Raw genomic sequence first — 27,330 nt, 5'->3', positions numbered from 1 at the left:
CCTCCCTCGCACCGTGTCGGGCTTGCAGTCTGTCGGGCGCTGGCTCAGTCCCGGCTGCAAGCCGCTGTCGCTCCCCGGCCGCGGCATGACACCGCCTCCGCCCGGTTGCGCCGCCCTCGGCGCCCCGCACTCCCGCGCCTCGCCGGCTCGCTCCGAGCTCCCGCTGCGGCGGCTGCTGCTGCTGCTCTGGGCGGCCGCCGCCACCCAAGGCCACCCGAGGAGCGGACCCCGCATCTCCGCCGTCTGGAAAGGTAGGTGGCGCCGCGCGGCCGGCGGGCGCTGAAGGCGACGCTGCGCGGGGCGGGTGCGGAGTGTGCGGCACCGGAGGGAGTGCGTGCGCGGGCTCTGCGGGTCCCGGGCTGTCCCCGCGGGCAGAGTGGTCTGGGTGAGTGTGTGTGCGCACGCTGGCGCGCCGCAGCCGGCTGGAACGCCCGCGAGAGCGCGGCGGGGCCGGAGCCGGGCTAAGTCGCTCCAAGTCTGCCCGCAGCCGGAGCCGCAGCGCCTGGGCGCAAGGGGAGGGAGCGGGCCCCTCTCTCGGCCCAGAGCCGCTCTCGCCCTCCAGCTCCCGGCCCTCGGTGCAGGATCCTTTCTCAGCCTGGGACCCCTACCCAGGTCCGCTCCTCCGGAGCTGCGGGTTCCGCTGGCGCGCGGGGCGCAGGCTGGGCGGGCAAGGGGGGCGCGGACCTCTTGCCGCCGCCACTGCGCTCCGGCTGCGGGAACAAAGACCCCGCTGCCTGCCCCCGCCCCCGCCCCCGCCCCGGCCCGGAGCGCTGGCCGGGTAAAGGGGTGGGCACCCTCTGTGGAGCTGGGACAAGGCGTGTGCTGAGGGTTGGGGTACCCCTCCGCAATGCTGGGGCCGGCCTTTCCCCCTTGTCCGCACGTGGCAGTTGTCACCAGGTATGGGCGCTAGCGTGGGGGGCAGTCCCCGTTGGGTGGGGCACGGCCGATGGGACCCCCAGGTGGCAGCGGATCTGAAACCGGGGTACTGGTGAATATATGTACCACGGGGACCAGAGTCTCCCCAGGGGATATCCTCCTTTTGGTTCCCTGTACAGTGGGACAGAAAGCCTTAAAGGTTTGAGTCTTTTTGCCTTGAGGAACCAGCTCCCCTCCCCTGCATTGCACACAAATGCCTCCCCGCCCCCAGACTGACTGAGCTCTGTCCCCAAATCTGGCCGTACTGCGGCCCCCATGTGGCAGTGGTGGTGGTGGACTCACAGCGAGGGGACCAGTCGGGTCTGGCCCCTTGGGGGGCCCTTTGATGCCTGAGGTGGCTTGGGAGGGATTGCAGAGCTAGAGCATTATCTGGGGCAGGTATTCTTAGCATAGTGGGGAAAAAAAACCCACACAAAACGAGCTGCTTCAACTGCGGCTGCAGTGAGGGAATGTGACTCGCCCAAGGTCACTCGGCAGCGTGTGAGCTGGCAGTGCAGGCAGGCAGCTCTGGTCTGGCAACAGGACCATTGCTCCTTCTGGGTCAGGGAGGGGAGAGGATTTAGACAATTCTTTGGGGTCTTTGGTGGCCAGTTCTGCCACTTAGCCAGAGGTGGCTGGTACGCCTGGCGGCAGCAGAACCAAGCAGCTGTATCTCATGCTAGCGCCCTGCGAATCCTGCAGACACGTGGGCTCCAGCCCAGACCACCTCTGCCCTCCCAGCATCTTTGCCTTGCTTCAGTCTTCTAGGCTGTCCTGGACAGCAAGGAATTTTAGGCACTCTGAGAGGTCCACATCTGAGTCTGCTGGAAACCCACCCTATACCAAAGCCCTCATATTTGGCTGTTTGTCTCCTCCCCCCCACCCCCACTTCCCCATCTTTTCAAAATCCCCCCTCATACATTTATGTATTCACATACTTTGAACACACCCACTTCTTAGCACTTAATGCATGAGTCCTCCCCTCCCCCACCATCTTGGACACTAAGTCCCCACACTGAGGCTATTTAAAGCTGCTTTTAGTCCTCTTACCCACTTTTCAAAGCTCCCAGCCCAGCTTCATCCCAACTGTAGCCACTCTGGCTGGCTGTGCTGTGCCCTGGCTTGCTAATACACTATTGACCCCCTGGGGTCTTCCAGTCCCTCACCTAGCAAGTCTCAGAGAAGTCTGTAGTCTTTTACACAGTGCCAAGTGCCACAGTGGCCAGACAGTTCCTACCTGGCCCCCAGGACCACAGGATGGTGATGGTGTGCCTGGCTGACAGTGGCCTTCTATTTCTTGTGGGATGACACATAGCAATCGGAGAGGAATGGGCTTGGACAGGCCTAACCCAGGAATAGGGTGAGAGGACCCAGCTTTGCTAGGTCCCTGTCTACCACGAGGTCTACCTGGTGACCTCTGCCAGGATGTCTACGTCAAGGCTGATTGTGGTTCTGAGCCACCACTCCGAGACAGAAATTAGGGTTTCAGTTTCCAGCCAGAATGGGTGTGAAGACTCTTCTCTGTTGTGTATGGTTTGGTACTTGGACCCCAAAGCGCCTGGGAAATTAGCTCAGGAGTTCTGGGAGGGTCCCAGTCTACACTTGATGGGGAGGTTGATGCTGCTGCAGCCTGATGAGACCTGGCACAGAGCATAGGCATAGGGATGTGCCAGTCCTGACCTGCGGTGTGCCCTTGAACTCGGTACCTGCCTCTGACCCTTAGAGCAGAAGGACTCGGGGGTTGGTCACAGTCAAGGGCATGTCTGTGCACCTGATCTCTCTGTGGTAGGAGCCATGGGGCGAGGGCTGCAGGTGGGCAGAAGGTGGGCATGCCTATGTAATTGTACCCTTCTCATTGTTTACCCACTAGCCCACCCCCGGTTGGAGGAGGTGGGGCAGTCTGGGAGGTTTTGACCTCTCAGGTCAATGGGGAACCAGCCTCTGCCGATGGAGAAACAGCTTAGCCTCCACCAGCACAGCTGGTTCTACCTTACCCTGTGTCCAATTAAACAACAGGATGTTATTGTTGTCTTTGGTGGATGCTGGGGGAGCCATTATGGGGCCACTCCCCTGGGCAGGGGGTTGTTGTCACCTCCTCCAGGGGATGAGGTCACAGCTGGGGCTCCCCAAGCATCAGCATTTCCAGTGGAAATCCTTGCCCCCTTAGGAACTTAGATGTTCTCATCACCTTCAAGGTGAACTCCCTCTGCAGACCACAGGGGTGGGGCTCCCTGGAGGAGAGGGGGGTTTCCTAGGCTGGAAGTGATGGAGAGATGCTCTGTAATGTCCCCCGGGGCTTCTAGCCCCAAGCCCAGAGGCCTCTCTGACCTGGGGTGGGATGGATGCTGGCACTGGACCAGAGTAACCATGGTGAGGAAGACAGAGATGCAGGGCAGGAGCCCTGTTCCGGTGTCAGTCGAAGCTTCAGGTTCTGTGTGGCAAACACTTTGCCATTTTCTGAGCCTCAGTTTCCTCAAATGTTCAAAGCAGGTAAAAGGAGGGCCTTAGTAGGCCTTAATACTTATCAGAGCCCTAACGCCCTGGGATTGCTGCCCTTCTGGCGTGGAACGGGTTGGGCCGAGGCTATTCCAAAACTGTTCCAAACTGTAACTGTGAGGAGAAATTGTAACCTGGGAAGTCAGGGGAAATTCTTGAGTTTTTTTGTTCTTTCCTATCTTTTTGTGTGTCATGAGTCAAAGGCTGGAGGAAGTGGTTCATAGGTTTGTGGCCTCAAGGCCACAAGGGTAGATAGTAATGCAGCAGCCATTGGCTGGGACCAATTTTGTGCTGGTCTCAGACTGGGCTTGAGGATTTTTGGGAAAAGAAACCAGAGTCTGTTGTGCAGACTGTTTAGTATAAGCAGGTCAGCCTGCAGTAAAATGTGAGGTTTAAAGAAGCATTTAAGCCTGCCTACCTAATCAGGGAGAGCTTCCTGAAAGAGGTGATACGCTGAGGTGGCTGAGTAGGAACTAGCTGGGGGAGTGGCGAGACTGGAGGAAGTACCTAGAGGGATAGTTCAGACCCCATAACTGACAACTAGAACAGGGGCCATGTGGGGTCCCCCATGGTCTGGTTTGAAGGCTCCAGGAAGATTTCTTGCAGCAGATGTCTAGCTGGTCTAGACGTCTAGATCTTCCATAGCCAGCCCACCATACGGGAGGAAGGGCCATGGCAGGCAGGGAGGACCTCCTCAGTAATCACAGCTCTCTGATGGGAAGCTGGGGCTAGACTGGGGAGACCAGGCTTTTCTGCCCTGCTCCAGAGCACCAGCATTCTCTGGGCGAGGAGACCTTTTCCTCTCCTGGGAGGAGGTCCTCTAGCCCCAACCAGTGAGGCCTTGCGGTCTTGCCTCTGGGAGAGGGGCAGATCCCCTTCCTCTGACCAGCTTCCCCTTCCAGGAACCTTCCCTTTCTTGGTGGGGGTAGATCACGCCAGGCTGGCATTGGGATCCTGGGCTCTCAGGAGAGAGGGAGAACTGGGCATCCTTCCTTGAGGAGGGCCAGCCCAGAAGCCTCTTTGTGCAGGTGGGATGCCGAGAGGAGTGTGAGGGGGTGGCGTGCAGGGCAGTGGCAGGTGTGAGTACCCCACCAGTTGACCTTTTGTCCCTGGCGCAGACCTGTGGGACCATTGCAGAGCCATTTCACTGAGTCACAAGAAACTGACCACACTTCCGCTGCACTTTTAATAGCTGGAAAACTTCCTCTTCTCTTGTTTTCCTATTTTGGTAAGTCTGGCCACCCAGAAGCTATCTTCCAAGGCGGAGGAAGAAGAGGTCCTCACAGGGCATACAGACTCTGTCTGGTCTCTTGTGGTCAACTCAGAGAATATGGATTACCTTCTCCCCTCGCTGCTCAAGCCACTAGTTGAGAGACCTATCCCCTCTCCCATGTCCTGCTCCCCTCCTTTTCCCCTGCCCCCTCCTCGGTGCTGACGCAGCCACAGAGGGCTGCTCAGTTCCGCTCTCCTGGTGGCCTCACTCCCTGCACCCATTCCTCCTCCCACTTTCTGTTGTTCTAACTCATGTCCTCAAGCAAGCTTCTTGGATCACTACAACACACCCAGCCCAACACCTGGCGGGACAGAGCTTAGGGCATCAGAAAACAAATATCAGAGATCACCTGGGCCAACCACATGTTCCAGAAAGGGGAAACTGAGGCAGGGCTTGGCCCAAGTTCACCCAGGGAGACAAGCACAGCTGGGAACTTCTCCTGACCTCAGATTTTGCCTGTCTGCCTTTATGCTCTGTCCCAGCCTTGGGGCTCCCCAAATCCCCCTCAGTTCACTCTTCCTGCCCTAGCACTGTCCATTCCCACTGGCCACAACCATCCTGTCTTCAGAACCCTATCTTTCTTCAGTGTACCTCTTGTCTTTTCAAGCTGGGCTCGGGTCCTGAGGGTGGCTTGATCTGTGTCATGGCCTGGGCTAATCTGGATTTAGCCAGTCATAGCAGCCTGGGATTAGATTGATCCTACTGTGCCCCCTGCTTCCAGTCAGGGACTCAAACTGAGAGCTAGCACCCAGGACACCCTGCACTGTAGAGGGCAGGTGCCCCCACCCCACACTCAGGTCTGTGTTCCCCACACTCAGGTCTGTGTTTAACTCCATAGAGGTAGAGGGGAGGGAAAGTCCTGGTTCATTTTTGGGGAGCACAGATGTGCCTAGAGGGCCTGCTGGGGAGGTCAGGAAGAACTGGTAAGTACACCTGAGGCCTGGGACAAGAGGTGAACGCAGGAAAGGTCAGTGTAGGGTGGTGCAATCTGGGAAGACTTCCTGGGGGAGGGGTGAGGGCCAGACTAGAGCAAGGACCAGGTGGGTGGTGTGGGGGCCAAGTGTGGCACAAAGAACCCCTTATGCTGTGTGTGTGTTCTAGACTTGGAGCTCCGGGCCGGCTCAGTGAGAAAGTGAGTCATTGTGATCAGGTTGGCACCCCTTCAGTGGCCTGTTCTAGGTTCCTTTCCTCTGACATGGGGTTTGGACTACCTGGTCTTATTGCTCCCTACTCTATGAGCTGTGTCCCCCACAGTCCAGGCGAGGTCCCACTGGACTGTGATATGCGAGGACCGTGCCAGATGGTGTGCAGTGCAAGGTCAGAGGGAGGACAGAGCCAGTGGTGCAGGCTGGAGCACTTCCTGGAGCAGGGGGTGGGAAAGGGCTGAGGCCAGATCTTCAAGGACAGGGGAGGCACAGAGTAAAGGGGAGTTGAGGGAAAGGGAGAGCAGAGCAAAAGTTTGGAGGTGGGGGTGGGGCATGGCAAAGATGAGCTGAGATGGCTGGGTCTTCACTGTCTGGTACAGGGGTTGGGCCCTGCTGGGAATAGCAGCTGGGAGCCATGGTAGGTTCTTGAGCTGAGGAGCCAGGGCAGAGGTGGGCAGTGCTGACTGGCTGGGAACCTGGCTGGGCAGATGGTAAAAGAAAAATGTGTGAGCACACCCCATTCTTTGCTGTGACCTGCCCCAGACCACACAGTGCTTTCTGTGCTGGGCAGAGATCTTGGGAGATTTATCTTCCCTGTTAGTCATGCTGGTCAGTATTCAGTGGCCGGCTGCACATCCCCACCCCCGGCTCAGGCCTGCACACCCACACTCGCTTACACACACTCATTAAGGCCTCACAGGAGGGTCTGGCTTTCCTGGGCTGAGTGGCCTCTGGCCAGACTCTGCCTTTAATGGTCTCAATCTCCTCATCTGTATGGGAGGAGCTGACCTGAATCTTCCAAGTGCCCTTCTATGGAGCATGAAGTTATAAGCACAGATCACCGTCAGTCTCCACTCTAACACTTAAAAGCTGTGTGTCGGGCCCTCCCTGGTGGTGCAGCGGGTTAAAGCACTGCACTAAGAAGCTAAAGCCACTTCCGCATGAGTTCGATCCCCGTCTGCCCAGAGGAGATCCACATGGAGCAGCAGACCTCTCCTGGCCCGCCTGTGCTCCCCATTCTGCCTCTGGTGAATCCTCTGCACCTCTGGCCTGTACCCCGGTGGTTCTGTATACATAAATAAATAAAATCTTAAAAAAAAAAAAAGAAAAAGCTGTGTGATTCTGAGCAAGTCACTCCTCTGTGTCTCACTATCCTCATCTGTAAAACAGGGGTCATAAAGAAACCCACATCCTAAGCAGTCAGTGATGATTACATGAGTTGATTCACTGAAGAATTGTTGCGACAGAAACTTTGTTGTCCCTTTGTGGCGGGAACACGATGAGGGACACAGTGGTGGTGGTGCAGGTTTGCAAGGCGAGACTCTGCTATTTGATCAGAAGTTCTTGTGTCATTTATTGAAATCGTACAGGAGTAAAAGTGGATCATGCGGAGTGGTATGAGGAGTAGGGTCCAGAGGGTAGGACAGGAACGGGGGACAAGTTTTACAAGGGACAGGGAATGGGACATGGCTATCATGTGTCAAGAGATATTTGCGTCAACAGAATTTGATGTTTTCACAGGCAGAGTTTTCCTGAGACCACCATGGAGGTGGTCACGTCATCAGGTAAACAGCAGTCTAGGTGTTCCAGGCCTGCCCCGCAATACAAGCTATGTTTCCATCAGTAGTCAGTCCACACAGCTGTATTTTGTAGATAGCAAATAGATCACAGTTGTCCATAAGTGGCCAGCTCATAGGAGCCCAAAAAAATAGTGTCTGGCACATAGCAAATGTTAGGGAGGGCTTAGGTCATGGGGCAGTCACCATCACATCCTTTTCCTTTGGCCTCTGATTTCTTTTTCTTTTTATTATTTTTTAAATATTTATTTATTTATGCGGACAAGAACTGGGGTATAGGCCAGAGGTGCAGGGATAGAGAGGTGAGAGAATTCACCAGAGACAGAGTTAGGAGAAAAACAGGCATTTGACTAAAATACACTGCTGAGGGGAGCAGCGGGCAGGTTAGGAGAGGTCTGCTGTGCCATGTGGGTTGTTCCCTGGCCAGGGATCGAACTGGTGCTGCAGTGGCTGGGGATAGCCCTGTAGTGCTGCAGCTTATCCCCTTGTGCCACCAGGGAAGCTTGGCCTCTGATTTCTGCTGAGAGGCAGCCGTGCAGCCCGGCCCTGCCAGCCCTCCCTGACTGGCTGTGCTGCCTGGCACCCTTGTACCATGCCTGCTCTCTCTGTCTACTGGCCACGGCTAACACTGAGCTAGGCCTTCTGGAATCTGACTGCCAACAGTCGCTCCCTCCACTTGGGGTGGCCTAGCTGTGCTCCCTCTCTCTCCTCACCTCTACCCTGGCTCCATGCCTACACTTCTGCCCATCTTCTCCTTTGAAGGAGCCGCTGGCTGACCTTGGTCTCCTGCTGCAGCTTTTGGAAATTGCTAGATTGAAAAGAGGCGGAAGGTGGACAGGACGTGGTGTTCAGCCTGGGCTTCCTGCCTTCCCTGGCCTAGGAGCCCGACTACTCCCACCCCAGCGGGAGCCTTGCCTTCCCACATGGGAAGGCTTGCTCTTGCCACATGTCAGCTGGCTCTGCACTCCTCCCTGTCCCCCCAAGCCTTTGTCCAAGCTGGTGTCCCCACCATCAAGTCTTGTGGTTCGTGAAGCACAGGGCCACTGTCAGAGAGCATATACACTGTGGGACACTGGAATGGCCTTTGCCTTCCTGGTCGCAAAGGACAGACGTTCTTCTGTGCAAGGGGCGGGGGGCTTGGTGGGCCAGTCAGTGGAGACGTGAAGATGTAGACACCATCTCTGATTCTTCCGCCCACAGCCCCACCCTGTCCCCGAATGGCCCATGCGTGAGTCTAAGTTGTAGCACTGATAGTTTTGGGATTTGTCTCCAGAATCAAGGTGGGTCCTGAAACACCTTAGCGAGTAGCAGTCCCTGCCATCCACACTGGTAGAAACCCAGCTCAGGCAGCCTGGCCCCGGTCACGGTCAGGGCCGAGACACTGCCGCTGCCGAAGGGAACTCGGCGTCAGGGTTCAGCCCACACTTGAGGCCGGTGCACCCTGGAGGCCAGGCTTGAAGAGCGTTTGAAGAGTGACATATGCCCTCATCCTTGGCTGGATCAAAAGAGACAAAATCAATGAAGCATTGTTTCCTTTGCCCCCAACCCAGTGGAAAGGTTTGGTTTCTTTCCACTGCCCTCACTCAGCACTGAGGTCTTCTGCCCCGCTTCCTTCAGGTTTGAGGCCTTGACTGTCGGAGATCAAGGTCCCACCTGGACGTGGGTGGGTGAGCGATCCCTTCAGATATCAGGTTAGTAACTTGTCACCTAGTGGACTAAGGCGGGGAAGATAGCGAGATGACACAGGAAAGTAGAAAGCAGTGAGATATATAGCTCTTTACAAATCCAGAGACTCAAGAAGCCCGGGACGTGTGCTGGAGGCGGGGGCCAGGTGCTGGGCATGTGTATTGGCCCTGCCCCTGCCTCCCTCGCTGTGTGCCCTTGGACCAGTGGTGCAGCCTCTCTGGTTCTCTGCCCCCTCAGCCTACTTGTAAGTTGTGCGTTTAAAAGTTGGTGAGGTGTGACAGGCTCATTCCTGGGGCCCATTGTCCCTTCCCTCTTGCCTCCCTGCCAGGTGTGTGGGAGGACCCCATAATGTGGGGTGGGGTGCAGTTGTGGGCGGAGGCTCTGCTAGATATGGCTGGGTCCCCAGCTGGAGCTTGGCCTGCCTCATGCCCTAGGGCCTCTGTGGCTGCCCGACTTAGGCCTTTCTTGCTGGGTGCCCACATTCCTGCCATGCTCAGAGCTGATCTCCATGCCCACTTTCAAAGGGCTTCCCGAGGTCAGCATTCCGGGCCTCTCAGGTCAGTGGGTCAGGCTGGAAGGCTGACCCTGCCCAGCCCAGACCATGGGGCCTGTTCCTTGTTCCTTTCATGGGCAATAGCCACTCCCCACTACCACTCTCCCACTTACCCCCTCCCCTCAGACTGCCCTCTGGTCTCTCAAGCCATGAGAATATGGGGACAGTGGGGGTGAGGTGGCCATAGCACCCAGCCTGAATGAGAGGAGGGTGATGCCCCGCCAGGCAGACCTGTGCTGGGAATCCCACCCTACAGACGTCCAGGCTTGTCACACCAGCAGGCGCAGGGACCCCAGTGGAGGGTAGGTGAGGAGTAAGGTCTGATCGTTCCCATAGGATCAGGGCCTAGTGGACAGCCTGACCCAGGGGCGTGACTTAAGAGGGTTGCCCCGACACCCACCACCCTCTTGACCCTCTCTCAGCTCAGTAGGGGCTCGTGAGTCCTGCCACTGTAGGGGCAGTAGGGACTTGCGCCATGGATTCCAGCCTGGGGCCCGGATGGCTGAAGTGTGCTTTTTCTCCATTCAGAAGGAGCTAGGATTGGCTCCGGATCACCTGGGGGCTGGGGGAGTCTTGTGCCCAGCCCTCCCCTGGGACCAGTCCTGCTCAGTGTGTCCTTCGCCCCCTCCCATGCCTGAACCCCTGGTTATTCTGGGAGCTTTTAGCTACCACTTAGTCAGCCACTAATGCGTCAGGCTGGGAGCGAGGGGGGAGTCACGGTGCCAGACGGTGCTCCTTTTAGACATCCAGGAGGGGAGGCGGAGGGGCTGGTCAGGCTGGGGGGTGGGAGGGTGGGGGAGTGGGGAGCTGGGGGATGCTGGCAGAGGCTTTCCTATCCTGGAAATGCGGGAGACTGACTGCTGGCTACCAAAGGGAGTCTCACACAAGGGAGACTGAGGCCCTGCCCGATGGAGACAGAGAGACTGACACACAGGGGCTTGGGCAGGGGCCGCTGCCCTCACCAGGTCACACGGGCCTCATGCCACCTCCCAATTCTTTTCTCATTAGACCTCTCTACCCACCATCCAGGCAGCTTCCCCACCTTTCTTGGGTGTTACCCTGCCTGGAATTCTCTTCCTGCCTGGCTCTTGACCCTTCTAGCTTTGATCTGCCTCCCCCACCCCTCTGAACTCCTAAGGAAGCAGAGACACCTTCAGGAATGCAGCTTGCTTCCTTGGCTGGGCTCTGGTGGGGGGGCTCAGCAGGGCCTTCAGGGCTCTTGCTGGCCCAGCTCTCTTGGTGCTGGTCAGGAGGGGCCACGGGTCCTGGCGGGGTAGCCTGTGCGCCTTCACTTCCAGGCAGCCCTCCTGCCCCTCTGCCCCCAGCCCCCTCGCTCCTGCGACCTGAACAAAGCTCTCTTTCATGTATTCATGGAACTGCTGCCGCTCAGACACTTCCCCGGCACAATTAGGCCCTTTGAGGGCCTGGGTGCGGGAGCCTTGCCGGGATGGGGTGGAGAATGGGCCAAGCTTGGTCCTGGGGCCGAGCTGGTGCCGTCCCCCCCATACACATCAGCAGGCTCCGGGAGGGACAGGAGCCTGAGGGTCACGGGAGGTAAAGCTCCTGGGCTCTTGTTTGTTCTTCTGCAAAATGGGATGAGCAGTCCCTGCCTCCCCCACACCCCAGCAGTTCTGGGCAGGGCTGTCCTGGCACTGCAGCACTCTCCGCTGCTTCCAGCATCCGGCAACCCTCGCTCTCCCTTTGTGTCCTCAGAGATATTTTGTGAGCAGCCCTGGGGTCTGCACCAAGACTGTTTAGCTTGGGTCTGGTGGAGGTTCGCTGCCTGTCCTCTGACTGGATTTCAGGTTCGGGCCAGGTCTCCCTGCTACACCTTGCTCTTCAGGGTCAGGCTCTTCCATGGGCTTGACTCCCCCGGCCATGACTGCATCACCTTCTCTCTTAGACAGCCCTACTGCCGCCAAAACCTCCTCTAGCTCTGGGCCAGAGCTGTGCATTGGCCCACTGCCGGCCAACCTGAGGCCTGGGGCTGTGGCCTCGGTGCTGGGCCAACTGGGGTGACTGGTGGAGGTGGCCTGAGGGTTGAGCCTCCTTCCCCTTTGGCTTTCTTGGGAAGTTGAAGGGCTCAGATCCCCCACTCAACATCTCTGGGCAAAGATTCACCTTTTCCTGGCCTCCAGGATGGCTGGGGGAGCAGGAGGGGGGCTGGGGGAGCAGGAGGGGAGCTGTAGCCGCAGACTGTCTGGATCCTGGCTCTTGGGCTGTGGCTGCTGCTCAGGTTGCAGGTGAAAGGGGGGGGAGCGGGGAGCTGAGTCAGGAAGGCTGTGTGCCAGCACAGCTGCTGACCCCAGCACTCTAGTTCTGCCCAGGCGAGAGCAAGGCGAGCAGGGGCCAGCACCCCACCAACCAGCCACCAGGGCTGGGCTCTTACACTGTCTGCGTGGCCCCGCTGGAACTAAAGGGACTTGAACCTTGGGGTGCTCGCATCTCCCGACATGCCTGAGAACTCTGCCCGCCTGTCTCCTAGTGTGACCTTGGCCCAGCCAACCCCAGGGACCTTGGAGGCTCCAGTCCCGAACATGAGCACAAGTAGGCGAGGAGGGAGTCTCTTGCTCCTGGGGAGGACACGGTGCCATGGGATGAATCTTTGAAGGAGAGGGAGTGAGGGTGTGGGTGGGAAGGCATCAGTGCTCCTTGCCCCTGTTGGAGGCAGGGTCCGTGGCAACGACGCAGGTGGCAGCCAGAGGCACTGGGGTAGAAATGGCAGTTCTTTCCTTGCCAACACAGTCAGGTCTCACTTGGATGTCACTGCCAGGCTGGCTAGTCCTGATGTTGCTGCACTGAATAAACAGGGGCGAAGGTTCCTGGGGGAGGCCCCAGGCAGCTCAGCGGTGGGAAGAGGCTAGCTTGCCTGATCGCTGCGGCCGATTACAGGCCGTCCTGTCCCTGTAATTTAGTCCTGTGACCAGGATGGCCTCAGCAATGTCACTGTAGATGAGACATCTCCCTGGAGGCAGTGGCTATAGATAGTTTCCTTTTTGGGCAAAATTGCCCTGGCCAGCTCTCTACTTATCGGCCCACACTGTGCGCTCTGTAAAGGCCCTGGGCCAGACTTGCTGTGGTAGGAGGGCTGAGCTTTACCCTCGAGATGAGCTGGCATCTCCGTGGAACCAGGCCAATGCAGGTCATGCAGAGCTCAGCTGGCGCCCTGCTTCAGGGCCTGCTACAGGCCATGTGATCTTGAGCTGCTGCTGCTTAGACCTGTTTTCCCATCTGTGAAATGGGGCGGATTGGACATTGTTGGTGCCTTTCTGGCTCCGATGTAAGTTGATGTGTTTACTAGGGGCTGGAGTGGCTGGGAGGTGTTGGAGAGGGCTTCCTGACGGAGCGGATGGGGCTCTGAGTAAGTAGATTCCTGGGAGCCTGGACTCTAAGTGGGGCTTTTAGAAGCCCTGCTACTTCAGGAAGTGGAGACGGCTACCTGCTCTGTGCTCGAAGAGCCAGTCTGTCCCCTGCCGGCGTCCAGCCCCTCGGGACTGCAGACTGTGGCGTGTATGTGTGTATGTGTGGGCATGGTCTCTTCTGCCCGGGGCTTCCTAAACCCTGGCTCCACCCTGAGGGCACACCGCTTGTAGGGGAGAGAGTCATGGCTCTCAGGTGAGGATAGCTCACAGCTGGACCCAGTCAGGGGCCTCCTTTTTTCTACCCGCCTATGACTCTGCATCCTGCCCAGGCCTGACCTGTCAGGTAGGAGCAGGAAAGACCCAGGCTCTCCAGCTCAGGACCCAGACTTAATGTTTCTGCCAACTGTCTCCTCCTCAGGCCGAGCAGGACAGGACCGGGTTGACTATGGCCTGGCTGAGCCGCACACAGTGCTCTTCCACGAACCGGGCAGCTCCACTGTGTGGGTGGGTGGACGTAGCAAGCTCTACCTCTTCGACTTTCCTGAGGGCAAGAATGCCTCTGTGCGCACGGTGAGCCTGGGCCCCTGTGCTGGGCCTCGCAGACACAGCAGAACCCCCTCCCCACTCCTTCCCCGTCATCCCTCTGCCTCCTCCCCTCCGGCCTTCAGAGGAGGGAGCTGGCTTCTTTTTAAACTGGTCCCCCTGCCCATCATACCCCATGAATGGCTCCCCCAGGGTCCCCCCCTGTGGGTAGTGCAGATTGGCATGGGTGTTGGATGGTGCATATGTGCCTGGCAAGGGAAGCCAGGCAGGAAACCAATCGAGGACCCCGGCTCCTATCTCACACATCTCTGGGCTGTGATATTTGGTCTTTGGCTTTGTTTCCTGCCAAGCAGCCTGTGCCACCTTGGGTGATTCACTCACCCTCATTGTTTACCTGGAAGATGTGTTGGTCCGGAGGAGGCATGGAGAATACCTGGGGCATCTCACTTCTGGCACAGTGGGCTAATGCTTCTCCCCTTCCCCCAGGTGAATGTTGGCTCCACCAAAGAATCCTGCCCGGACAAGCAGGTGAGTGGGGGAGAGGGAGTGAGTAGGAAGCCTGAGCCCCTTGGGATGGGGGCAGTAGACCCCAAGAGTCTGAGGGAGGAGGTGTGGGTCCACCTTGGGAGCCCCTGTCTGCGGGCAAGTTGTGGCCCTGCTCGGCCTTGTCCTGTGTGCTAGGGGGAGGAGTCAGCACGCGAGGTGCCTCCTGTGCCAAGATGAGGGTCTTCATGCCAGATCTGCCAGGTCGCTCACCTACCTCTCTCCTGGGCAGGACTGTGAGAACTACATCACGCTCCTGGAGAGGCAGGAGGAGGGGCTGCTGGTCTGCGGGACCAATGCCCGGAGCCCCAGCTGCTGGAAACTGGTGAGGAGACCCCTGCTTGTGTGCCTGATCCACTTCCTCGTGTCTGGGTGGGCTTTTGCCAGCGTCCCTGGGGGGTTGTGATTGTGGCTGGGAAGCTGGCCCCCCGGGAGGCCATTCTGAACCCCAGTCTCCTCCAGGTGAATGGCACCCTGGAGTCACTTGGTGAGAAGAAAGGCTATGCCCCCTTCAGCCCGGATGAGAACTCCCTGGTTCTCTTTGATGGTAGGCCTGCAGCTGGAGCAGGGGGGTGGCTGTCCGGGGCTGGGGAAGGAGGGGAGCTCTGTGTCGGTCCCGATTCCAGACCAGACAGGGACTTTCAGGGGCTGTGTGTCCTCACCTGCGCCCTTCCCTTGCATCCAGGGGAGGAGGTGTATTCCACAATCCGGAAGCATGAATACAATGGGAAGATCCCCCGCTTCCGCCGCATCCAGGGAGAGATTGAACTGTACACCAGTGACACTGTCATGCAGAGTGAGTCAGGATGGGCTGGGGAGCAGGGCGGGGCTGGGGTGTGATGTCCATGCAGCAGATGGGATCCTCACCTTTCCTGGGAGGGCTCCCTGAGGGCTGCTGGGACTGGAGCTCAGGACAGGCTTGAGCAGCCAGAGGCGGGGAGGCTGGCCTAGTCGGGAACAGCGAGTCAAAGGTGCAGAGAGAGGCAGCATGGATCTAACTCACTCTGGGAACCAAGCAGAAGGAGCCCCAGGGTCCCTCCCAGGTGGGGTCCCTGGGAGTCAGACCATAACCCTCTGCTGAGCTCATGTGGGGGCAACACCCCTCCCTTCTCATTAAGACTCTGCCAATTAGGCAGCAATGACATCGGGGTCCCCAGGGGCTTCCCCCCAGTCCCCAAACATGAAGTCATTGCTCTTGGGTGGATGACATCTTTGAAGGAGGAGGGCAAAACAGGGATGGGGTGGGGAATGTCTGGGCCCCTTAGAGTTTTGGAACCGGTGTTCTGGGTTCGATTCCGGGTCTGAGTTGCCTGGGTCTGATTTTGATCTGACTTTGTGGAGACTTAGAATGTGCAGGATGGGGATGTGTCCTCCGAGCAGGCCTCCCCACCTCACACTCATTTGCCACTCTCCCCTGCAGACCCTCAGTTCATCAAGGCCACCATTGTGCACCAAGACCAATCCTACGATGACAAGATCTACTACTTCTTCCGGGAGGACAACCCTGACAAGAATCCCGAGGCCCCTCTCAATGTGTCACGAGTGGCCCAGCTGTGCAGGGTGAGCTGAGAGGGAGAGAGTGGCCTGAGGGTGTGGGTGGCCGTGTGCACCCACACAGGTGTGAGTGCGTGTGTGTGAGAAGTGTGCCGGAGCCCGTGTGTGTTGTAGGAGTAAATGCGTGTGCATCTGAGTGGGTGAAGATGCTTGGGTGTGTGTGCATGTATGACAGTGTGTAAGTGTGTGTTCTTGTGAGGGTTTGTATAAGTGTGTGCTTACAGTGGGTGTCATCTGTGTGCAGGACCATCCATGCATGTGTTTGTGTTGTGTGTGTGCATCTGTGCTTGTGTGTGTAAGAGGGAGCCAATGTGCATCTGAGCCTGTTTGCATTGTGGGGACCCAGCACCCGCACCCTGAATGTCTGCCTCACTCACGGACCGTGTGTCCAGCAGGAACCTCTTTCCAGAACCTGGCCTGAGGTGTGGCTGAGCCTCTCTTCCTCCCCGGAAGTCTGGGTGCTGGCACTCCTGGCAGCTGGGCGGGTGCAGCAGAGGCCTTGGCAGGGACAGCTGGGCAGGTGCTGAGAGGCTTCTTTCCCCTCCACCTCCAGGGAGACCAGGGTGGCGAGAGCTCGCTGTCGGTCTCCAAGTGGAACACCTTTCTGAAAGCCATGCTGGTGTGCAGTGATGCCACCACCAACAAGAACTTCAACAGGCTGCAGGACGTCTTTCTGCTCCCCAACCCCAATGGCCAGTGGAGGGACACCAGGGTCTATGGTGTTTTTTCCAACCCCTGGTGAGTGCCTCTCATCCTGGGGCCAGGAGCCTTGAGGGTGCATGTATGTGTGCCTCCAGGAGGCTTGAGGGTATGGGCCTCCTGAGAGGATTGCAGTGTGGCACGCGCAGGGTTTCCAGGCTCAACGACGGAGCTACTGCTGGTGCAGGGGTGAGGCCGGCGCTCTGGGAGAGGTGTGTGCTGCGTGTTTGCGAGGTGTGTGCTCACAAGAGTGTGAGTGAGGGTGTCGCAGGCACCCTCGTGGCTGCACGTGCCTGTGTGTCTGCCAGCTGTGTACTCAGTAGGCTCTGGGCTCTGGACAAAGGCCACCAGACCTCTTGGGGCGCTGGGCGCTGGGTGCTATCACACCCAGCTGTGGCACTGCCTGTGCCTGATAATTCACACCTCTTAATCACTCTCATTGATTGAAAACAAGGCAGGCAAAAGTGTTGGGTGTGTGGGTGGAAGGGTGAAAGCGAAGACCCTGCTCTGTGCCTCCCATGGGTGGGCCTGGCCGGACTAGGAAGGAGACAGGTGTCTGGCTTCGTCCTTCCCTGCCTCCCTCCTTCAGTGGTGTTTGGTAACAATGCTTTAGGCTCTAGGGGTGCCCCAGCACAGGTCTGAACTCCCAGGCCAGAGAGCTCAGTTGGAAGGCTGGGGCTGGGCTGTCTGGGGCTGGGCTGGCCTGGGTGAGTAGACGCGTGGGTCCTGGCCCTCCACTGAGGGGCCTGTGTCCCTGCAGGAACTACTCAGCCGTCTGCGTGTACTCCCTCGGTGACATCGACCAGGTCTTCCGCACCTCCTCCCTCAAGGGCTACCACTCGAGCCTTCCCAACCCGCGGCCTGGTCAGGTGAGCAAAGATGGCCCAGCCATCCCCAGCCCACCTCCCCCCGTCACTGACCCAGACTTGCTCTCCTTGTCCAGTGCCTCCCAAACCGGCAGCCAATACCCACAGAGACCTTCCAGGTGGCCGACAGTCACCCAGAGGTGGCCCAAAGGGTGGAGCCCTTGGGGCCTCTGAAGACACCACTGTTCCACTCCAAATACCATTACCAGAAAGTGGTTGTCCATCGCATGCAAGCCAGCAATGGGGAGACCTTCCGTGTGCTCTACCTAACCACAGGTAAGGGGCTACCCTGAGACCCCTGCTTTACTTTGTAACAATGGCTTTGAAAACTGTGAAGAGTCAGGTGATTAAATGTGGTTGGATCTTTATACCTAGAAGGAAGAATTGAGTGACTAAGAGTTGTCAGGCTGGAAGGGCTTCCTGGAGGAGGTGGCAACAGAGGGAAGCAGGGAAGGCATCTGAGGATGGGAGGAGAGCAGGCAGCAGGATTCGGAGGCAGAAATGGAGCAAGGTTGAGCAATGTGTGGGGTGTTAATGTTGACTTGTAAAGGGGTGGAAAGAGATGTGGATAGTTGGAAGGAAAACCTGACTGACCCCTGACATGCTATGGCCTCTGACAGATGGAATGAGGAAATCGGGCCTCTCCCTGTCTTTGGAATTATGCAAGTGAGACAGAAAATGCTCATATTTGGAATGCAGACTATTAGATGTGAGGAGAATCTGCACTCTTTCAGGGGTCTGCAGTAACATGACCCCTCTCTGGACCTGGATAAGGATTGCCAGCAGGAAGGGGTCTTGTGACTCTGAAAATTGTGTGAACTGCTCCTGAAGATGTCCCTGCATTTTTGGGAAGCCTCTGGCCATGGAAGGGTCAGCCCTGGGCTGCGTTTATGGTTGCTTCCTGGTCCAGGCTGTGAATGAAGGGGGCTCCTGGGAATGGGCCTGGTGATCAATGTTGGGAGGCTGTTGAGACTAGGTGGTGACCCCATCGTAAAGTGCAGTGTTGCACCCAGGGGTCTAGCACCTCTGGGCCCATGCACTGCAGACCCAGACACCCTTTCTCAATGGTTCTTGGCTCCTAGTGATTTCCTGCTTCACTACGGGCTTTCTTAACCATGATGCTTCATCAGTTGTTGGGTTCTTAGAGGCTGCTAGGAGAGGGCAGGCCTCAGTTTTAGGATGCTAAAACCCTGCTTTTCACCTCTTTCATTTGTCTGGCTGCAACCATGGCCCTCAGTCTTTGCTAACAGATGCTTTCCCAGTCAGCTGGGGGCTGGCAGGGCATTGGGGTGATGGAGAGGAGTGGTCACACCATGGATACTGGCAGCAGGAGGACAGGGAGGCTGCCCCTTCCTGCAGGCCTGGGAGCAGTGTTCTGGGCTCTGGGTTGTCTCTCAATCTCCTGAGGGCCATTTTGGAAAGAGACCATTTGGAATCTGCAGCAGGAAGGGTTGGGCCAGATGAAAAACAGAACTTTCTGGGCTTTAGTGGAGAACAGAGGCTCTCGGAGCTGGGAGAAGTTGTGGAGGCTGCTTCTTGGGCCATTTCTAGGAGGCGAAGAGCAGAGAGTGTGTGTGTTGGGGGCAGAGCCAGTGACTGGGCTGAGGGCCCATCAGGCCAAGGACATCTGGTTACATCTCAGGGCTTGTAGAGAAGGGTCGCAGACATGCGGAGGGAATGTCCTAGGCAAGTTATTGTCCCATTATCTGACTGTTTGTGGTGTTCTGTGGTACAAAAGAAACATGGACACCCGGGCCAACAAGAAGCAGGCTTAATGCGCCAGTGCTGAGTCAGCAGAGTCATATCCCAAGGCTGAGGCTTATATATTATATACACTTTCGATCTCTGCAAGGTTCCGGGTAGGTTTTCACTGGCGTTGTCCATGTCAGATATGATGTGGCTACATACTAAGAAATGAGTTGTATAGTTGCATACCAAGGGTGAATAAAGGGTCTGTAGTTACGGGGCCCCCCAGTCCCATCCCGCCTCAGTGTGGTACATGGTCTAACATGAAGCAAGAGTCATCTCAGAAACTAAGTTTCATGCCAGGAACTGAGCAAAAGGTTTTTTACTAACATCCCCAGGCTGCTTGTGTCAGGTCACCTTGTTTCATTGGGAGCACTTGCCTGAGGAGACTGAGAGCGGGAGGGATGGGCTCTTCTAGAAACTGGGACAGCAAGTGAAGTGGGATTGGGAGGACCTAGCAGTCAGCATGCCCACTCGTCCCCAACATGTTCTCCATGTGAAAGGAGAGAGGAGAGCGCACTGGCTTGCAGGCAGGCAGCCTGGCTGGGTGACCTTGGGAATCCTTGTGTGGAATCTGAGGTCCTTAAATCTAAGGTTTTATAAAAAGTTTTGAAAGCCCCTAAAACTAAATGAATTGTGGAGTCCTGGATGGGGTCCTGGAACAAAGGCCACTAGTGGAAAAACCCATGCAGTCTGAATAAAGTCTGCAGTTAATAGTGATGTACCAGTGTCAATTGCTGAGCTGTGACAAATATACCACAGTTATGTAAGATGGTAGCATTAGGGGAAATTGGGTGAAGGGTATATGGGAACTCTCTGTACTATCTTTGCAACTTTTCTGGAAATGTGAAATTATCCCAAAAGAGAAAGTTTATTTAAAGAAAGCATATCCCCAGAGTCCAGGAGACCAAGGGATCACAGAAGAGGTGGAGGAGGGGTCGGGTTCTGAAGGCTCTGGGCCCGGTTACCAGCTGTGTGACCTTGAGCAAGTGGCCTAGCCTTTCTGAGTCTCTTGTCCTTATCTACAAAGTGGGAGAGACACTCCGCATCTCCCAGGGGGCAGTGTTATGCCCAGGTGCATGGACTGCTGCTTCTGTTCTTCACACCCCCGCTCCCAGCGCAGCCTTGGGGACCCTTGGGCTTTCCCCACCCACCTTCAGCTCTTCTTGCCCAACCCCAGCCCAGTCCTCCTGTGACCCTTGCCAGTCCTTCCCAACCCTCCCCAGCTCACATCTTTCTTGGTCAGCCTGTTGGGGGGCTCCCTGGCTCCAAGGTGGGGCTTCTGCCTGGTGACCCTGTGCCTACTGCCCTCAGACAGGGGCACCATCCACAAGGTGGTGGAGTCAGGGGAGGGAGAACGCAGCCTCGTCTTCAACATCATGGAGATCCAGCCGTTCCGCCGCGCGGCCGCCATCCAGGCCATATCGCTGGACGCTGACCGGGTGAGCCCCCAACCCCACACCTCTGCCTGGTGGGGCTTCTTGGTGATGGCCAGCTGAGGGCGGAGCTTCTTTGTGTGGGACCTGAATGTCCTTTTACGATTCGCTAGTCCTCCTGAGCCTAGGTTCGTAGGCTCAGTGTTGGGAGGGGTCCTGGCCTGACTGAGTCCTGCTGTCCTTCCAGCGGAAGCTATACGTGAGCTCCCAGTGGGAAGTGAGCCAGGTGCCTCTGGACTTGTGTGAGGTCTATGGTGGGGGCTGCCATGGCTGCCTCATGGCCCGAGACCCCTACTGTGGCTGGGACCAGGGCCATTGTGTCTCCATCTACAGCTCCCAAGGGTATGTTGGCTGGGTTCCCTGATCCCTGGGGTGGGGGGTGGGGGGTAAACCGGTGGGCCCAGGAGTGGGGGGCTACATTATTGGGCTGTGGGAGGCATTGGGTCACTCTGCCAGCCACTCCCCTAGGTGGTTACTGCAGCTGCTTTGGGGGTGAGATTAGGGGAGGGGTCAGAGCTGTGGCCATCTCTCTGCTTAACCTCTCTCCTCCTTCTAGCTCCAAGTCAGTGCTGCAGTCCATTAATCCAGCAGAGCCACACAAAGAGTGCCCCAATGCAAAGCCAGGTACCTGAGCTGGTCCTGCCTGGGGTCCCTGTCCAGAGTGGGGTGCAGCTGGACCCTGATTACCCTGACTGAGAGATGCGTGACCTATCCTTTGCGTGTGGGGCCTGGGGTGAAGGAAGTGGGAGAACAAGGAGGAAATAGGACCAGTTCCCTGCTGCTCATTTGGAAGACCAGAGGCCCTCACTGGGGGAGGACACGGCTTGCCCAAGAGCCCCTGCCCTGCTCACCATAGCCACTTGCTCCCTCTCTAGACGCGGCACCCCTGCAGAAGGTTTCCCTGGCCAGGAACTCCCGCTACTACCTGAGCTGCCCCATGGAGTCCCGCCATGCCACCTACTCATGGCGTCATGAGGAGAATGTGGAACAGAGCTGTGAGCCTGGCCACCAGAGCCCCAACTGCATTCTGTTCATCGAGAACCTCACGGCTCGGCAGTACGGCCACTACCGGTGTGAGGCTCAGGAAGGCTCCTACCTCCGAGAGGCCCAGCACTGGGAGTTGCTGCCTGAGGACAGCGCCCTGGCCGAGCACCTGCTGGGCCATGCCTGTACCCTGGCCACCTCTCCCTGGCTGGGTGTTCTGTCCACGCTTGTGCTCAGCTTGCTGGTCCACTAGGGCCTCCAGGGTGTGGCCTGCCACAGGGGCACAAGAATAGTCTCACAGTCAGCGCCTGCCACGCCACGAACTCCTTGCCCACCACTTCTCCCAGGGGGACTGCGGAACGTGACGGGGGACACCAGGCTGAGAGCTGGCCAGCCGCGGGCGGCTGCTGGGCCCCACGGGGTGGGGGCAGTGGGGATCAGAGGATGAAGGCCCTGTCTGTGAAGCTGGGGCATTCATGACCCAAGACTTTATCTTTGGAGACTATTTTTCAGAAATTCCTCAAACTTGACAAAGTGAGTGATGCTCTCAGCTCAAGAGCCCATGGGCCAGAGAGTGGGGTTTGGAAAAGGGAGCTGGGACCCCCATCTCTGGACCTGGGGACCGGGCCCTGAGTCCTCTGGACTCTGTGCCCAAATTGCCCCTCAGCCTCCCACCTGCCAGGACGGGGGTGGCTGGTGCTCCTGAGGTCCCGGGCTGCCCTCTGCAGCCGCTCACCAGCACTGGCCCCGCTAGGCAGCCGCCTTGCATGTTTATTGAAGGATGTTTGCTTTCCGGACAGGACGGAAAAAGCTCTATTTTTATGTTAGGCTTATTTCATGTATAGCTACTTCCGACTGCATCTGTATGAAAATACCAAAACTACATGCTGGGGTGGGGTGGGAGAGGGAGGGGCTGGGGAAGGGATAGGGTGTGGGGGTTCCCAGTCTGAGGCTCCCAGGGATGGGATAAGAGTCCAGGGACAGATATGGGTTTGAGGAGAGTGGCATGAGCTGGCTCTGCCCAGGGAGCCCAGTCTGAGGGGGTGGGGGGGGGACCGATCTGGGAGGGGGTGGGATGAAGGGGTCAGGGGAAAATGAAAGAGGAAACTGAGCCCTAGGTTCACCACATTCATTTTGAAGGAGGAGCCGGGTCCTCAGGGGGAGGTTCCAGGACTCTGCCCTTGGCATTGGGGGTTGGGGGGCGGGGGGGGCTCCTCCCCTCCCCTCAGCCCCCTTCCCCAGGGGCTGTGCTTCCATGCTCCTAGCCTCCCACCTTCAGCTCAGGACATGTTATAACTTAGGCTAAACTGTGAATTCCGGTGGGGACAGCCTGGGCCACACACCCCATGTGGTGGCTCTGCCCCCAGCCTGCCCAAGGATTTCAACAGAGAGCTGGGCCCTTCTTTGGCCGAGTCTGGCCAACAGGGTCTGGGGCCGATGACCTTCCAGCTTTGGCCTCTGCATCTCTTCTCAATGCACTTTAATAATGTAACATTATTACTAATAAACAAGCTATTTATTTATCTGTGCCTGTTCCTTGTCTGCAAAGCTGTTCTGGTCTGGGAGTGAAGGTGGAGGCTCCCATATGTGACTATAACTTGATGCCTGTGTGAGCATCACACACACTCTTGCCGTCCCTCTCCTGAGAGCCCAGGACATGCTCACCCCACTGCCAGCTAGTGAGAGGCAGGCAGCACAGGGTGTGAACCCCTAGCTCTTGGACATCGTCCTGCCTGCCAAACTATGACTCCGGGACTCAGACAGCGCGTTTCCTCACATCTCAGAGTCGGCCGATCCCCTCCCCAGCCTCACCTTTTGCCATGTCCTCTGGGAGACCTTGCGCAGCTGTGCTAGAAATGACCTTGGGGAGGAAGAGCTGATCAAATAAGACCCTGTGGGATAAACGTGCAATGATAGATGTGTGTGGAAGGGAAGGGGGCGGGCGAAGGTGCAGGGCAAGCTCAGAAGGTGATGCCTGAGGGGGACCCACTGAGCAGGGCATGAGTAAGGGAGTTGGAGGGACTCAGAGAGCTCTGGGTTGGGGGCAGCCCTAGGACCTCATCCCTTTCAGGATCCAGAGCCTTCTCTGAGCTGTATTTCCCTTGGGTGCTCAGAGGGGGCTGCTGTGGAACCCCTTCTTCTGCCTTCTTCTGGGTTCTAAGACCAATTTACCTGTCTTGGCAGGAGTTCAGTCTGGTCTTGTCCACATCTGTCTGTTTTCCCAGTCACACCAAGAGGCAGCAGCCTTGTGCTTCTCAGGCTGCAACTCAGTGACGGGGGGAGTGGGTTCCAGTGGGATGTGAGCCCACTGGAGAAAGTGGATTGTGGGCCACCTAGGCGAGCCCCCTGACCTCTCTGGACCTTGGCAGTTTCCCTCTGCTGTGAGGATGCGCTTGGTGCCCTGATGGGCCTTGGGACTGAGGGACTTGAGAGACAAAACAGACTCCTTTGTCTCTACGGAGGCCCCAGGAGAGGCCAGGCAGGCGTGAAGCCGTGTGCAGTGAGGCATGAAATGAGCCCATGTAAATCCCATGTAAATGAGCTGGCAGGGAGGGAGCAATCGGGCACATCTCCTGCCCCGTTTTCCTCTGATGGGCAAGTGACATGGCAATGAGTGCACCATCTTGTGAGGCTGGGCTCTGTGAGCACTGAGATATCATGGTGCCAGTGTGGGCTTCCTGGCTGCCAGGCTGGAGACAGGAGCCTGGCCCGTCTTCTGCCCTCTGTCCTGGGCATCTCCTGCACAGGGAGAAGAAGGTGGGAGAGGAGGGGCAAAACGGGAGCAGGGCTGAAAGACCAAAGCTTAGCTCCAGATGTCTCCCTCCCTCCCCTTCATAAATCTAAACGATCCCTAAGGTTTCCCTGGGTGGGTCTATCCCTGCTGTCTTGACACCCTTTGGGAGAAAAAGAAGGACCTCGTGTGTGTGTGTGTGTGTGTGTGTGTGTGTGTGTGAAACCCTTTAACAGCTCCCTCCACCTGTACCCAGGTCCATCCTGATGTCCTGACCCAGAATTCAGGGCCTTCCAGCCCCTGTCTTCTCTCTGCTCAGCAACTCCCAGTCCTCCCCGACCATTGCTAGAAACACTTTGTGTCTTTGCTTTTGTAAGTGTCCCCGCCAGAGTGCAAGGAGGAAGATCCCAGGCAGAGGTCCCAGAATGACCTTGGCCTTTCAGAGTTCTATGTACATGTGTGAGCATGCACACACGCACACCTGTTGCACACACACGTACACACATGCAGCGTGCCTCTGTCTGCTGAGTCTTCAGCAGATGAAGCCTTGGGGGTGCACCTGGAATCAGGCCTGGACTCCATGGACACACACAGCCTGGGAGGGGAGGCACATGTGCAGCTGGGTGGTTACCATGCGTGTGATTATTCCCAGGTGGGAGGGCATCCATCTATTTGGGAGGGGCAAAGAAAGCTTTGGTATGCCTTGGGTCCCCAGGTAGAGTCAGGGGAAAATGGAAGAGGGGACTGGGCATGTGAGGGCCTGACTACAGTTGTGTGAGAGACAGGAAGGCACAGAGGAGCTTGTCCATTTTGCTCACAGCTGTGTCTCTAGCCCTTAAAACAATGCCTGCTACGCTGTCATGTCTAGAAAATGAAAGAGACAGAAGGGAAAGTATCTAACAGAGGAGCTGAGGCTTTGTAGAACGGGGTACTGTACCTGAGGCCCCGATCTTCACCCTGCAGATTCCAGGAAGCCATTGAGGATTTGAACAGCTGGAGGGGGCCTTATGATGGGGAACCTGAGATCCAGTTTTTCTCACCCCTCATCCCTGCCTGCCTCATTGCAAGCTCTCATTCATTCCTCAAATACTTTTTAAAAAGTTTTTTAAAAAACATATTTATTTATTTATGTATTTGTTTGCTTATATCATTGTTCATTTTTTATACAATATTTGCTCTCTTTTCTCAGGTGTGTTGCCCATGGAATTCCCACCACTATCTCCATAGTCTGTGTTCTTCTTGCCCTCATTCTGATCCATTCACCCCCAACCCCACCACGGAATGTTTCTGGCATATGGTTGTCTGTTAATTTTGTTTTGTTTTTTACTGTTATTATTTACTGTTATTATATTTCTCATGTAATTTTTGAGCACTACTATGTGCCAGACACTATGCTAGGTACTATGAGCAAAAACGACAAAACTCCCCTCCCTCACAGAGAGGTCAATCCAAGAGAAATAATGATGTCCACAGGTAACTTAAAACATTTTTTGGGGTGACCACTTAAATAGAAGTTACAAGAAACAGGTAGGTTCCCAGCATTTCCAGCTGCCTCCATGGCCCAATTTTAGCCTCCCCTTGTCTGGAAAAACAAGTGCAAGTTCCAAGATCCCAGCCAGGGCTGTGGTCCAGAGGTCTGCAATCATGGCTTGGTGGATTGAGGCTGAAATAGCCAACTTAGACTTACAAAACATGTTCATGTTGGTGTTGGTTAACTGTAGGAGGAAGAGACCTTGGGAAAAAACAAAAACAAAACCCACATCCTCAGGTCATCAGTGGATTTATAAAATGTGGCCACCCGACTTTGTCTAGCCAGCAGGCCTGCCCCTTCTGCGGCAGACATCACTAATCAGTCGATGCATTCCTGAACTGGCCTGAGTTCGGATGGGTGATTTTCTCTAGAACTGCATTCTCCAAAGGTTCTGAGCACTTGCGAGTGGCTCGCCTGAGTGGAGATGGGCTGGAAAGACAAAGAACATACTGGATTTGGAAGATGTAATATGCAAACCAAGAGAATTTGTCTTATTAATAGATTGTTACATTGAGGATACATGGAAATAAAAATATCTGGGATATAATAGGTTTAGTAAAATATACAAAAGTTAATTCCACCTGTTTCTTGTAATTCTGTTGAATGTCGTTACAAAAAAATTAAAAATTATCGGTGGCTCACATGATATTTTTCTTGGATAGCACCTCTCTGTGAGGGAGAGGAGTTTTGTCTTTTTGTTCATAGCACTTAGTATGGTGCCTGGCACATCGTAGGTGCTCAAAAATGACTTGAGGAATGAATGAATGTCTGGGGGAACTGGGATGCTTCCAGTTCACTTTCTGGTCCCAGCTCCTGGTCTCCATGGATAAAGGTGGGAGCTCCAGAGACCTTGACTCTAGAGGTAACGGGGCCTCCTCAATCTTTCTCCAGTGGGCAAGGGCTGTAGCCCCGAGAATCCTTGTCTCTGCAACTCAGGAGAAGCCTAAAAATAGTCTGCAGGTTCAGCCTCCTGCACAGTCACCCGAGCCAAGCCAGGGCCTGCGTCTGCCAACCCTGCAGCCCAGACAGTCTGAGTGGCCTGCTCCAGCTAGCCACACCCTTCTTCTCTACCCCCATCCCAACTTGGCCCCTGGGGACCTGAGCTCAGTGCTCTCTGCTGTAAGGTCTGTGAAGGAGCTGCCTACTGCTCTGCCCTCTAAAGCAGACTGGCCCTGACCCCTAGGCTTCCAAACACCATGCTTTGTCCAGTCGCCCATGAACAGGATGTGGGGATGAGAGCCAGACACAGAGGTGAGGGCGTGGGGCTGTTCTAGGCAGTGGGGACAGCACATTCAAAACCAGTGGCACGAGACATAAATTGTGGAACAGGATGAGCTGATTAGAAGGACCGAGGGCACGAGATGGGGCTGCGTGCCAGGCTTGGGCAAGGAGGCAGCAGGGTGGGTCTGCTGCCCCCCCCCCCAGGCATGAGTCCTCTAGGTGTCTGTCCTGCTCCATGGGGAGCCCCTGGCCTTGCCATTCTGCCCAGAGCTTATGTAGCGCCAAGGGGCACTCTCAGTCAGTTTGGGTCTTTTGCATCTCTGATTTGGGGGAGCTCTTGTGCCTCCCAGGTCTGAGCTCCTGAGATTCCTGCCTGCACCCCCCAGAGAGAAGAGAGAAGCAGTTTTCCAGGGAACCCAGGACAGCCTGTCTTAGCTGTGACCAGAACTTGCTATCCTGCTGCCCAGTG

The 27,330-nt window shown here is 56.6% G+C and overlaps 1 protein-coding gene across 1 annotated transcript; it reads left to right on the top strand.

Moving 5' to 3' along the window:
* On the top strand, positions 1–22,901 carry SEMA7A (semaphorin 7A, GPI membrane anchor (John Milton Hagen blood group)). The gene is made up of 14 exons (XM_004687970.2): positions 1–251; positions 13,426–13,577; positions 14,037–14,078; positions 14,326–14,418; positions 14,556–14,640; positions 14,779–14,889; positions 15,514–15,653; positions 16,201–16,385; positions 17,107–17,215; positions 17,290–17,488; positions 20,273–20,400; positions 20,582–20,736; positions 20,951–21,018; positions 21,270–22,901. Exons 1-14 carry the CDS (start codon positions 86–88, stop codon positions 21,629–21,631), a joined length of 1,995 nt encoding a protein of 664 aa, XP_004688027.1. The 5' UTR covers positions 1–85; the 3' UTR covers positions 21,632–22,901.
* The last annotated feature ends 4,429 nt before the right edge of the window (positions 22,902–27,330 follow it).

Source organism: Condylura cristata, unplaced genomic scaffold, assembly GCF_000260355.1.
Source record: "Condylura cristata isolate star-nosed mole 26May11 unplaced genomic scaffold, ConCri1.0 scaffold00023, whole genome shotgun sequence".
NCBI lineage: Eukaryota > Metazoa > Chordata > Mammalia > Eulipotyphla > Talpidae > Condylura > Condylura cristata.
This window is presented reverse-complemented; position numbering and strand designations above follow the sequence as displayed.